We start from the raw sequence: 14267 nt of genomic DNA on the forward strand, positions 1-14267 counted from the left end.
ACTTTAATAAATGGTTAAATTCAGGCTGAAACAAAACGTGGAAAAGTCCAGAGGTGTGAATTTCTGAAGGCACTGTATATTAGCTCTTTCACGCTCCATGTTCAAAACATCCTAAAAGTATCTAGAATGCCTTCAGAAACTATTCAAACCCCTTGACTTGTTCCACATTTTGTTATGATACAGCCTTATTCTAAAATGTATTACTTCAAAAAAAAAATCCTCAGCAATATACACACAATACCCCATCATGACAAAGCAACAAAAAAAAATGAATTTTGCATATTTATAAAAAAAAAAAAAATACAACAGAAATACCTTATATTTACATTAGTATTCAGACCCTTTGCTATGAGACTCGAAATTGAGCTTAGGTGCATCTTGTTTGCAATGATCATCCTTGATGTTTCTTCAACTTGGAGTCCACCTGTGATAAATTATATTGATTGGAAAGGCACACACCCCTGTCTTTTGGTCCCACAGTAGACAGTGCACGTCAGAGCAAAAACCAAGCCACGAGGTCAAAGGAATTGTCCTAAGAGCACCGAGACAGGATTGTGTTGAGGCACAGATCTGGAGAAGGCTACCAAAACATTTATGCAGCATTGAAGGTCCAAGAACAGTGGTCTCCATCATTATTAAACTGAGCAATCGGGGTAGAAGGGCCTTGGTCAGGGAGGTGACAGAGCTCCAGAGTTCCTCTGTGGAAATGAGAGGACCTTCCAGAAGGACAACCATCTTTGTAACAGTCTACCAATCAGGCCTTTATGGTAGAGAGGCCAGACAGAAGCCACTCCTCAGTAAAAGGCACATGACAGCCCGCTTGGAGTTTGCCAAAAGGCACCTAAAGACTCTCAGACCATGAGAAACAAGATTCTTTGGTTTGATGATATCAAAATTGAACTCTTTGGCCTGAATGCCAAGAGTCACATATGGAAGAAACCTGGCACCTTCCCTATGGTAAAGCATGGTGGTGGCAGCATCATGCTGTGGGGATGTTTTTCAGTGGCAGGGACTGGGAGACAAATCAGAATTGAGGCAAAGATGAAGAGAGCAAAGTACAAAGAGAGATCCTTGATGAAAGCCTGCTCCAGATCGCTCAGGACCTCGGACTGGGGCGAAGGTTCACTTTCCAACAGGACAACGACCCTAAGCACACAGCCAAGAAAACGCAGGAGTGACTTCGGGAACATGTCTCTGAATGCCCTTGAGTGGCTCAGCCAGAGCCCAGACTTGAACCCGATCGAACATCTCTGGAGATACCTGAAAATAGCTGGGCGAGCTGCTGCACCATCCAACCTGGCAGAGTGTGAGAGGATCTGGAGAGAAGAATGGGAGAAACTCCCCAAATACAGATGTGCCAAGCTTGTAGCGTCATACCCAAGAAGACTCGAGGCTGTAATCGCTGCCAAAGGTGCTTCAAACAAAGTACTGAGTAAAGGGTCCGAATACTTGTGTAAATGGTATATCTTTAAAAAAATAAAAAATAAAAATTAGCAAACATTTCTAAAAATCAGTTTTTGCTTTGGTATTTGTGATAGTGTGTAGGTTGCCCCCCAATTCAATTTAATACATTTTAGAATAAGGCTGTAACATAACAACATTTGGAAAAAGTCAAGGGGTCTGAATACTTTCCGAAGGCACTGTAAAAATGGATTGTGATACTCAATGTTAATACTCAATGTTAGCATCTAAAACCAAAGCATTGGTAGCTGTCTGTAAACAGGGTAAGGAAACCAGTGTCATTTCGGTATTTGAGTGAACTATCCCTATAACATTGAGCTTTAAATAAATTACATTATAGCAGGAACAGCACAATCTAGTGGGCAGAACCTGGTAACATCAGGATGAAGGATGGGACATAAACCTAACAACTTTAATGACTTTCTCTGACCAGGTAAAAAAAAAAAAAAAAATGTGGGGTTGATTGGTTATGCTTTCATATGACAAGCAGGCTTCAGATATTTACTAACAGTGTAGTTTCCTACAGTAGAGTGAAAGCCAGGAAAAAAATATTTGGGGGTATGTATTTAAAAACCCACTGCTCTCTGTTGCACATCAATGCATATCCACATACGAACACATCCTTTTCTAAATTTTACTTTATTTTTTCTTAAAGACATGTTTTAAAACAGCAATTGTAGGGAATAAATAATTAAACAATGATTTTTTGATAATTACATTTATGTAATTAAACATTCTACAATAAGTTTATCCATAGTCTTGTAGACCACAGGAATCTATTTTCTAAAATAAAAAGAAAAAAAAAAGAAAAAAAAAGCGCCATTAACAAATAAATTAAATGTAAAAAATGTAGATACAAAAATTCCACCCAATTACCTTCCCTCCCACCATTATGCCAATACCAGTAGTAGTGGTTATAATAACACATTTTCATTATTTGACTCCATTTAAAACAAAGATATGTACAGTGAGAAGAAGTTGATTTCTTCCTGTTTAATTACCCCTTCTATCATTTACTTTTAAATAATAAACTAAATCTACATACCAAATCGACCAATGGTAATCATACAGAATATTATTTTTTCCCCCCGATAAAGGTTACCATCCCACTTCTTCAACCCCAGACATTGCCCTTCCCCCTTACGTTATGGACCACAAACCACACTATACAGTAAAACCCTGTTCAGTAGAATATGCTTTTTCATGTAGACCTTGTAGCTGACAATACAGTTTGTACATAATATGACTGAATCCAGCTGCGGAATGGTATGTGTACTCAACCACCCACCACACGTTTGTTATTTTGTTGTTACAGATTTTTTTGTTATTGTTGCAGATACATATATTTATCATATTTTTCTGAGAAGTGTTGTTGCTCCCTGTGCTATACGGTTGGCGAAACAACCAAAAAGGCTGGAACGTCCCAAGCAGTTTCTTGATAGAACTCTTATATCTTCCCTGGGGAAGAGAGAGACAGAAAGAGAGGATGAATACAAAGAAACACAAATATTAAAATCGTTTAGAGGAGCATATATATGGAGTATGTTGACACTCTTTGGAAGTATGGGAAAAACATCTGCAAACACGTTGGTTACACATATCACATGGATGTCCTCATTGATAACTACACAAGCACGCCTAGTGTCCATGCAACTCATACAGTGACAACCATACTGCTGCATTGGTGTGCATTTCTTAAATATTTTGTTGTATTGTTTTGGCAGGCAAATAAATGTCAAAACATGCACAAGAGGAATTCTGGGCGGTGTGGTTTTTGCATCTCTTTGTAATACTCTAGTCTAATGTTACATCGCATTGACCAAACAATTGAGTCAAAGGAGATTCAAAATTCTTCTGAAATCATTTTCAGAGATAAGAGAACGTTTTTTTTCTTCTTTAAAGCTGTTATGTCAAAGGTTCCACATGAGACCGTAGCCTATGGCTTTACGTTTGATTGGGAAAATCGAAGTAACCCAGAATTCCTACAGATTAATGCTGTTCCTCAGTCAGCAGCACATGTGACATGTCACAACGACAACCATACAGTTTTACCCAAAACCCTCACATGAACGGTATCTCACGTGGTACACACACACACACAACTACACACACACTACTTTCATTATGAATTAATACACACAAGTACTTAGTGTGGATTCGCACACGCACGTAGCATCATTATGTCACTAACTTGCACTGTAGGTCACGATCAGTCATACCAAAAACAAACAAAGTTCAGGCACTAAGTCACTTGGATTCAATTACGACTGCACAAAAACCCTGCACTCACCAAAACTAAAACAGCGACCAACTAAACATGGGGGATATGTAAGAATGATAATCATGACAAACAACAAAAAGGAAACGAATCAAAAAACAAAATCCAAAGAAAATATTTAGATACATGTTTGTTTTACGGTTAATGCTTAATATTGCTCTGTGCAATGAAATAGATATATTGCAAAAAATATATAATAGCCTGTCATGATAATCAATTGCTTACAAAATCTGAGGTACAGTGACAGTAATTTATCAGTGTTTGTAAGGATAAAAACAGGACAAAATAATAGAGGAAACTCACAACGCACCAAACACAATTCATGGTCGCCACAGCAACTCGCCATGCAGTTGAGCATGGTGAATAAAGGCAACGGCCAAAAATAAAATAGCTAAATGGCAACCATCACAGGCAATATCGCCACAGCAACCAACACAGGCCAATTAACTTACAACGCTGTGAGAGGAAGGTTTTTTTTAGCGGTTGCTAGGCAACCATAGCGACGTAGTCTCCACGATATATGTATGGACAGGACAGTCTTGAGTGTGGTATGATGTTTTTTTTCTCAGGAAAATGACATATGACACAGCACAAAAACAATAAATAAAAAGTAAAAAAATAAATTAATGACGTATAATAGTTATTGTCTTCAACCTAATCATACAACACTTGTTAATGAAACATTTGTCTGGACTATATTAAATCTGCTTTTGAATAATGAAACATGTTGTCAATTCATTTGTCACGGCATTGGTATGGCCTTATCTCAACAAACCAAGTAGTCCTATGATTGTGTCTAAATGTAATGTTTTAAACAATTACTGCTTTTAGTAGACTGTCACCTTACTCATGTGTGGATCTGGTTCACTTATTTTATCCCAGTTGATAAGTCATTATTTTAATACTGAGCTTCCACAAAATTTTAACAAATGATCCCATAACCTACCTTTCACAGTTTCTCGCTGCCTGTCAGTCCCCCTGACCCTCCATCTCACGCCTCATTCTCATCCCCCCCCTGCTCACCTTCTCATCTCCCCTGCTCATTTAGTAGGGTCGGTTGGCATCCTTGGGCCTCTTGAGCTGCACCTTGAGCCTCTTCATGCCAATCTGGAAACCATTCATGGCCTGAATTGCCGTCTGAGCACTGGACGGGTTGTCAAAACTCACAAAACCTGAAGAGAAGCAAACAGAAGCAAAACCTTATAGCCAATTCAGTGAAAGTATTAAACTACGAGAAGGGAGTATAATCCTTCCCAGCACTGCCTCCTCCTCATAATTTACTATGTTCTCAATGTGGCACACTATTCCCTATGGGCCCCAGTCAAAAGTAGTGCACCGCCTACGGTATGGGGTGCCATTTGGGACACATCCGTTGTCGTCGTCACTCACCAAAGCACTTGCTCTGATTGGTGGCACGGTCAACAAAGACCTTTGCTGAGATGACGTTGCCGAAGGGGATGAACATTTGCAGCATCTCAGAGTCAGTGAACTCCTGAGGCAGGTGATAGATGAAGATGTTACACCCCTCAGGCCCTGAGAAGAAGACGACAGTGGAAGGTTAGACCATCAAGGCTCCCTGAGGGGTTCTAACGTGACTTGAGATGATCAGGATGAGGTAGTGATTTTAGACTGTCTCACTCTGTGGGGGAACCAACATTGAACATAGTCAAAATGAGAGAATGCATAGAAGGGAGGACAAGTAGGTAGAAATCACCTTCTCGTTGCTGCAGTTGCTGAGGCTGCTGATGTTGCTGTGCAACCATTGTGTGTTGGTGTGGGAATGGCTGCCCCACCATTCCATAGGCAGAAGGGTAGGTTGCTGTGGGTGTGTTTGCATAAGTAAACATTAAGGACTGTTGAGAGGGCATTTCAAACCTAAAATTCCCTCCAGGAAATTTTAAGGACTCAAATGGACTCACTACTGTCCCACCTGTGTAGTGCTGCATCCCAGCATACGCTTGCTGAAGAGGATCCAAAACTGGAGTTTGAGCTGAGAGAGAGAAAATCAAAGAAAAACAATAGCCCGATTTATCAACTGCTATACAAACATGCTTTTTTGGCGGGTGCTACATGCTCTAAATGGCATTTGGTTCCGTGCAACAGCTTACACCCTTAGTAAACAAACAAACATGCTAGATAAGGTTCATTTGCTTACATTTTCATAATGATACTCTGATGGAAGCAAAGTCAGAGTAAGTGAGATACCTTGGTAAGAATGAACTCCATTGGTGTACAGGGTTTCAGACACTGACTGTCCATTGGGTGGAGCTGGGACTGGAGGGTAGCTGAGTGGTGGAGGCAGAGCAGGCACCGGTGTGGCTGCCATGGTGGGCGGAGTGCTGGTACCTGCACAGGACGACCGTTCAGGGGACAGGTAGACACGGTTAAACAAAACGCAGGAACAAATGCAACAAAATGGAACCAAAAGCAGACAAAAATGGGGCCAAGACTTTAGAGAAACGAAACATATATAAAGAGAGAAACTGAGCCAAGCAGAGAATCCCGTGGGAGGGGATGAAAAGTGGCAGAGGACGGCAGCTTGTTATTAAGTACCCGAGGAGGTAGTGAGTGATGCGATGGGCGTGGCAATGAGGCTGCTCGGGTTGAGGGCAGCCAACTGCTGCATGGTGATGGTGGACACAGGAGACAAGTACGCCGACTGGGCCACCAGAGCCTGCTGCTGCACCAGCTACAAAGAAGAAAAAAGCGAAGGCGTCTCATTCACCGTCAAGATCACATCCCAAATGGCACCCTACCCCCTATAGTAGTGCACTACTTATGACCCGTATAAGAAAAATTGGGTGTCATTTTGGGGTGGAGCCATTCACCACCAGTGTGTTGGCTTGAGTATTATGCTTGGGGTTCAGTACTATAATGCTTGGGGTTCAGTACTACTAGTACTCACTGCCTGTGTGTAGGCATTGTAAGCCCCGAGGTGTAAGGTCATGGGACTGATGACCCCCAGCTGGGACGCCACCTGCTGCATGCGCCTTATCCCTCGCTCCTTCTCAGAGTCGGCGAACTTCACCACCAGGCTGGAAGAGGCTCCCTGCGGGGAGAAAGGGGGACATTACACAGTGAAAATTACACACGTCACTGTACCAAATTACCTACATCACTGTTAACACAAGGACTGAGGAGCATACATTGTCTCCACTCCTATAAACTACAGTCTCTATGTCTAAATGACTGCTTTGGAGGGTGTGTGTGTGTGTGTGTGTGTGTGTGTGTGTGTGTGTGTGTGTGTGTGTGTGTGTGAGAGAGAGTGACTGACTGACCGGTAGAGTGCGGCTCCCATGCAGAGTGCTGATGGCTGCCGCAGCCTCTGCATTGTTCTGGTACTTCACAAAGGCACAGCCTACAAAACATGACACATCGTCAAACCATGGCCTCCCCTCGCGTGACACGACATATCGCAGGCTACGGCCTACAAAGTGCATCTCACCATCGGCACTTCATCTGTTATAGCCACGTCATGAACCGTGGTCCACAAAACATTCACTACGTCATCAATCACAAACCATAAACTGCGTTTCCGCATCATTACCTATGATCTATAAAACTTATTGCATCATCAGTCATGTGACCGATTCCTGACCTTAATGGTAATATTAGTGCTGTTGACGTGGCGGCGTCGATGTAAGGCTAAATGGTGCAGCGGTCAGTAATGGTGTGAGCTACCTTTGCTAGTGCCGTCAGGGCCGCGGAGCACGGTGCACTCTTCAATGTTCCCAAACTCCTCAAACATCTTCCTCACGTCCACGTCAGACTGCTGCTTCCCCAGCATGCCCACAAACAGCTTCCTGTCTTCTAAGGGGAAGATGAGGTGAGGGGCCAAGATAGGAACGCAGAGAAAGGAATTTGAACATAGAGTGATGGGGGAGGGGGGGAGCAGAGAGAGTGGTTGGTTGAGGGCAAGAACAAGCAAAGGCAAAATTGAATGATTATAATTGAATTATTTAATTGTTTACATTGCTTCATAAACCCAGTGTGTGTTAATCGATCAGCTAAATTGTTAGGCATTCATGTAGGGTGTTACAACATACAGTATGTTGATGCCTGTGACTATGGTGCTATAACCCTGCTATATACAGAAAAGGCCACCAGAGTGCAGTATCAAGGAAACGTGCTGCATAAAAGAGCACGATCTGGCTGTGACTGGAATGCTCCTTCGTCATCCACTGTTCTGTATGCTCGGTGACATAATGAAATACGCAGTTGGTTGAAATCCTTATTATAATTACTTTCTCTAGTCAGGCACTCAAATATTAAAGTAGTAGCATTCTTGAGTTACTAATGTTTCTAGAGGTATGGTTTAGAAGCATGAGTTGCTCAGCAGCAGTGACGAGTGGCTATTTTTGTTGAAGCTGGGCGGAAGCCGTTTCAGGCTTTTGTCTTGAGACATTGCAGTTTGTTTGAGACAGAGTGTTGTTTCAAAAGGGTAATATGTTAGACAGGTGTTTGAGAGGTGTTGTTTGAACAGGTGTTGCTATGGACGGATGTCTCTTACCCCCTCTGCCCTCGCTGTCTGCTGGCTTCACTTGAATGGGCCGGTTCATCTGAAATAGAAAGCCCACATTACATGGTCAGTAAGTAAGTTGCTCTTATCCCAAGGCACATCCATAATTAAGCAGATGCTTGTGGAGTTGCATATGTACTGTACATACATGCATATTGTGCATATGTAAGTAGAACACAAGAAAAGAGCTGGAATGTGAGCTGGCCACTCCCTGGGCTTCTGATGAAGCCCTGCCTCGACCCATCACCCTCCTGGTTTACTGCTCTCCTTCCCCTCTCCTCTCATTCCCTATCAATTATATTCCCTCCCAGAGTGTCAGTGATACTGTTCAAGATCTCATTCACTTTTCTTGTCCCCCTCCCTCTCGTCTCTCAAACGCCCTTATCTAATCCTGTCCTCTATCGTTTCTTCTCTCCCTATCAGGCATAAAAATAAAAAAAACAGGAAAAGCACACACCCACGCGGGATTGGGCAAGTGATAAGATTAAGAATGCTCGCCGGCTAATCTGGATTACCAAAGCATGCTGGATTAGAATGGTGAAAGATTCGGAACAGAGCGAGAGGGGGAAGGAGCTGTAGAGGAATGGATAGAATCAGAATCAGACCAGAATGAGGAGAGCGCAACCAAAACAAAGTAAGAAACAGACCAGAATGAGGAGAGCGCAACCAAAACAAAGTAAGAAACAGACCAGAATGGGGAGAGCGCAACCAAAACAAAGTAAGAAACAAACCAGAATGAGGAGAGCGCAACCAAAACAAAGTAAGAAACAGACCAGAATGGGGAGAGCGCAACCAAAACAAAGTAAGAAACAGACCAGAATGAGGAGAGCACAACCAAATCAAAGTAAGAAACAGACCAGAATGAGGAGAGCACAACCAAATCAAAGTAAGAAACAGACCAGAATGAGGAGAGCGCAACCAAATCAAAGTAAGAAACAGACCAGAATGAGGAGAACGCAACCAAATCAAAGTAAGAACCAGATCAGAATGAGGAGAGCGCAACCAAAACAAAGAAAGAAACAGACCAGAATGAGGAGAGCGCAACCAAAACAAAGTAAGAAACAAAACCAGAATGAGGAGAGCGCAACCAAAACAAAGTAAGAAACAGACCAGAATGAGGAGAGCGCAACCAAAACAAAGTAAGAAACAGACCAGAATGAGGAGAGCGCAACCAAAACAAAGTAAGAAACAGACCAGAATGAGGAAGCAACCAAATCAAAGGAAGAACCAGATCAGAATGAGGAGAGCGCAACCAAAACAAAGAAAGAAACAGACCAGAATGAGAGAGCGCAACCAAAACAAAGTAAGAAACAGACCAGAATGAGGAGAGCGCAACCAAAACAAAGTAAGAAACAGACCAGAATGAGGAGAGCGCAACCAAAACAAAGTAAGAAACAGACCAGAATGAGGAGAGCGCAACCAAAACAAAGTAAGAAACAGACCAGAATGGGGAGAGCGCAACCAAAACAAAGTAAGAAACAGACCAGAATGAGGAGAGCGCAACCAAAACAAAGTAAGAAACAGACCAGAATGAGGAGAGCGCAACCAAAACAAAGTAAGAAACAGACCAGAATGAGGAGACGCAACCAAATCAAAGGAAGAACCAGATCAGAATGAGGAAGCGCAACCAAAACAAGAAAGAAACAGAAAGCGCAACCAAAACAAAGTAAGAAACAGACCAGAATGAGGAGAGCGCAACCAAAACAAAGTAAGAAACAGACCAGAATGGGGAGAGCGCAACCAAAACAAAGTAAGAAACAGACCAGAATGGGGAGAGCTCAACCAAAACAAAGTAAGAAACAGACCAGAATGAGGAGAGCGCAACCAAAACAAAGTAAGAAACAGACCAGAATGAGGAGAGCGCAACCAAAACAAAGTAAGAAACAGACCAGAATGAGGAGAGCGCAACCAAAACAAAGTAAGAAACAGACCAGAATGAGGAGAGCGCAACCAAAACAAAGTAAGAACCAGACCAGAATGAGGAGAGCGCAACCAAAACAAAGTAAGAAACAGACCAGAATGAGGAGAGCGCAACCAAAACAAAGTAAGAAACAGACCAGAATGAGGAGAGCGCAACCAAAACAAAGTAAGAAACAGACCAGAATGAGGAGAGCGCAACCAAAACAAAGTAAGAAACAGACCAGAATGAGGAGAGCGCAACCAAAACAAAGTAAGAAACAGACCAGAATGAGGAGAGCGCAACCAAAACAAAGTAAGAAACAGACCAGAATGAGGAGAGCGCAACCAAAACAAAGTAAGAAACAGACCAGAATGAGGAGAGCGCAACCAAAACAAAGTAAGAAACAGACCACCTTTCACACGTCATCAAAACCCAATCCGCAAAAATGACTTCACAACAGTTGTGGACCACAAACACAATCCCTGTAATGATGTAGGCGTAGCTAGGCACTTCAATGCTCTCTCTCAAATGTTTGGTGATGCAGTGAGAAGGAGAGCGGGTGGAGGGTGCAGAGAGGAAAGGGATTGGCGAGCAGAAAGGAGCGGGGCAGAGTGACAGTGTGTTACCGCTGGCTTAATGAAGGTCTTAATTATGGAGCTGGTGACATTTGAGCTAGTCACTGATCCCAGTCTCTGATTGATCAGTTGTGATCAGTCACTGGGAGACAGTATTGATCAGTGCTGGCCGGGCCCTTGCCACCTGCATGCACAAACACCATCACCAGTAGGCCTGGTGTTTTCTGATGGAGAATGAGCCATTGATTACGACAATGAATTCGATAACCGTGTGGATTGAGAAGCATCTGTTTACCGGGAAGGAATGAAAGCAGTAATTCAAACGCATGTGAATGTTTCTGGAAGTCAGTAAATAGAATAGAATTTTCTTCTCAGAGGTGATGTTTTTCTACACGCCTCAAAATGTTCGACAAAGTCACCTTGGATAAAGTCACCTGCTAAATTAGTTAATTTAATTTGCATCGGGTTAAAGATGACTGTAATAAAACACACAAAACCAAAATATCACGTCTTAGCCAACACTTGGACTTTAATGACAACCTCATGACGCAACAATTGTTTGATAGATTGTTTGTATAAACCCGTCTCAAATCGAATTTCAGGATATTATAACAGACTGAATAAAACAGAGTATACTTCATATAAACGCTAGGTTTGTCAAGCTATGACTTGAGTGCTACCACGGTTACGATAAGGAGAGTAGAAGCAGAGCAGATGGCACAAGAGACAGGAATTAAGAGTATACAAGAGCAGGGCTTGGATCAGGGGGGAGGCCATCGAGGCAGTGGCACTCAACATCGGCACGGCAACCAGCCCTGCTCCTCTGACAAAGTCTCCACCTCGCATTGCGGTCACCATGACACCCTTGTGATGAGATCCACAGCAGGTAAACAAGGTTGCCCCGAACAACGCGCGTAGGAGAGGGGAAAAAACGAATGACTAAAGGGTGGTACTAGGTTGAAAGACATTGGGATTATTAGGATGTGTATGTCGCGGGGGAGAAAGGATGCTTGGGGGAGAACTGGAATTTTAGGGACAAGGGGACATGGGATGGTGCCTGTTGCATTTAACTGCTGCCACAAGGGCAGATACTGTGGGGACCAAGAAAATGTCTCCACCTATTCCACTGTGCGAGCCGAGCCACTTCATACTTTTCCTCTTCTATATTTTCTCCGCAAATCAACAGACTCATTTAAAGACAAAAAAAAACAACAAAAAACAGCACAGATAAAATACAGCCAAAAGGCCAAACCGGCTGTATCTGTGACCCATTTTCTCTCAATGTTCATGTTGACGTTTTTTTTAAATCGAAAGCTACAGTGACCTTATGACTACTTCTCAAACTCTACAAACACAGTGGCACAAACACAAATGTCCACACAGGCAGTCTGTAGACACATGCACCGTCTGTTCATGGCAGCCTCGTATGTATAAACACTCTTGCCTACATTGATGTGAGCACACACACAGTTAATTTTTCCCCCTGTGATGCCAAAAGGGATTTTGCTAGGATTACAGTATGAGATATTAAATCCATAGATCATCCAACCAAATCACAGCAAGACCCCTCCCCCACACCTGACCACATCCCCTCAATGCGCACACACACACACGCTCATATTTATAGAGGAGCGTGAATGTGGGATGGGAGATGATAGCAGAGACAGGGTGTGTATATCCCTGTTAATCACATTTCTTCATCACATTTCTCTCCTCTCTTGCCCTCTTCCACACCAGAGGACAGCTCATAATCTCTGTCCCCTCCACTCGCTCACTGTATCAATAAGCCCCAAACAGGCTGCAGTGAAGAGGGTGACACATTTCTCTCTAATTCAAGTCCATTCTGCCCGTCTGCCCGAAAAGCAGTGACTGAAAGGTAAATATATCAGCAGAGACCATCTCTGTCTCTCTCAAGAGTGTGTACAGGGAGGGTGGGAGTGAGGGAAGGGGGGGGCACAAAGACAATTTTCCCTTTCGCCTCCCTTCGCTCCATCACACAGCGCTGGTCATTGCATCGCGCCGGTTACCTAGCAACCTGGCATCCCTCGTCCCCACCGTCTCCTGGCAACGAGGCCTGCGACTATAATCAACCCCCCCCCCCATCACACACATACACCAGAACACACATCTGAACATGTACAGAGATAATTACAGAGCACAGAAAACACACAGGTGGAGACATAGGCTATATCTCTATTCGCAGATGCAAACAAAGAGAAAGAAATCTGACATAGAAAAACACTCAGGCACACAAAGAGATAAACAAAGCAACAAAGGCAGGCACAGAAAAAAAAGGTACAATCGCAAACACAGATGGGAAATCTCCCTACGCGCACACACACACGTCAACAATCTGTAATCAATGAGCAAGCCTGTCTTCAGTATGTCACTGCTGGTCATGCTCGGCCTGTTTACACATTCAGCGCTCTCTAGGGTGGGGTCATACATTGAAATACAACCTCGCTGCTTTTCTTCGTCCGAAGATGCAGAGTATATCTCTAAAAGTAGAGATATATGGAAGTAGGTACTGTACAGCCAGAGGCGAGTTGATTCTGAATCGTCAACCATTTTCTCTGTGCATAATGTTGGAAGTATATGTTAACCATATGTTATGTTTGTCCATATTGCACCAGGGGTAAAACAAAAAACTACAATTGTGGGAGCTGGACTTGTTTTCATAGAGCTGCGTCCTAGTTTTTTTTTATTTTTAGGTTTAGTCAGTTTAATTCCACCTAAGTGCGATATATATATAGATGCATGTTCATCAGATTAAATGCTGGCCCTGCTCTGTGCGCCTGAGTTCACAGAGCCTGAGGAGTTTTGTCATAAGAGCCCCTTTCCACTCCACATACACGCACACACACTCGTACCCCCCACCCCCTGACAAAACACCATCGTTCTCTGTAACAGATGTCTGTATTTAAGCTGATAAACGTACTGCCTCAATGCACCCTCGTCCCACAACCCCCACTGACCCACCCCCCACCCGCTGCTCATGTCAAACTTTCATTAATTTCTTACCCCATCCCCCACCCTCCTCCCCACCATTCATCCAATTTCTCTTCAATTCACACCCATTTACCCTCCTCGCAAATTGAATCTATTCTACATTCATCCCTACAGTCTCCCCAAGTGACAGCTGTTGAGTCTTTCTACAGTGTGCATGACATCTGTACTATCCCTTGGCTTGCACACATTGATATCAGCCCGTAATTATATGCATACATATGCAAATGTACACACACACTTTAATAGATCAATCAGATAAGTGTGCTCATATGCACTCGTTATAATAATCATCCTTGGTCAGACTACTCACTGATTTTAATGCTTACACACAGCACATAGAACAAATAGGCGACCCCACAGGCATACTGTGTATATACACACACACACACACACACACACACACACACACACACACACACACGTTGAAGTCAGAAGTTTACATACACTTAGGTTGGAGTCATTAAAACTCGTTTTTCCAACCACTCCACAAATTTCTTGTTAAACTATAGTTTGGTGAGTCGGGTT

The 14267-nt window shown here is 43.1% G+C and overlaps 1 protein-coding gene across 2 annotated transcripts in view; it reads right to left on the reverse strand.

Moving 5' to 3' along the window:
• Positions 1–2081: 2081 nt before the first annotated feature.
• Positions 2082–14267, reverse strand: part of LOC135550114 (CUGBP Elav-like family member 3) — a 63185-nt gene continuing 50999 nt past the window's right edge. Inside the window, exons 5-15 of one of the 2 annotated variants that reach the window (XM_064980617.1) lie at positions 8250–8298; positions 7421–7546; positions 7018–7097; positions 6645–6788; positions 6293–6428; positions 5945–6085; positions 5670–5729; positions 5454–5558; positions 5129–5272; positions 4763–4911; positions 2082–2919 (exon numbers count right to left, since the gene is read on the reverse strand). In XM_064980617.1, the coding sequence (XP_064836689.1) occupies positions 4784–4911; positions 5129–5272; positions 5454–5558; positions 5670–5729; positions 5945–6085; positions 6293–6428; positions 6645–6788; positions 7018–7097; positions 7421–7546; positions 8250–8298 (1113 nt within the window). In that variant the 3' untranslated portion in view covers positions 2082–2919; positions 4763–4783. Of the gene's footprint in view, positions 2920–4762; positions 4912–5128; positions 5273–5453; positions 5559–5669; positions 5730–5944; positions 6086–6292; positions 6429–6644; positions 6789–7017; positions 7098–7420; positions 7550–8249; positions 8299–14267 lie in introns of both variants that reach the window. The other variant, XM_064980616.1, reaches the window with a different exon arrangement.

Source organism: Oncorhynchus masou, chromosome 12 (genome assembly GCF_036934945.1).
Source record: "Oncorhynchus masou masou isolate Uvic2021 chromosome 12, UVic_Omas_1.1, whole genome shotgun sequence".
Lineage (NCBI taxonomy): Eukaryota > Metazoa > Chordata > Actinopteri > Salmoniformes > Salmonidae > Oncorhynchus > Oncorhynchus masou.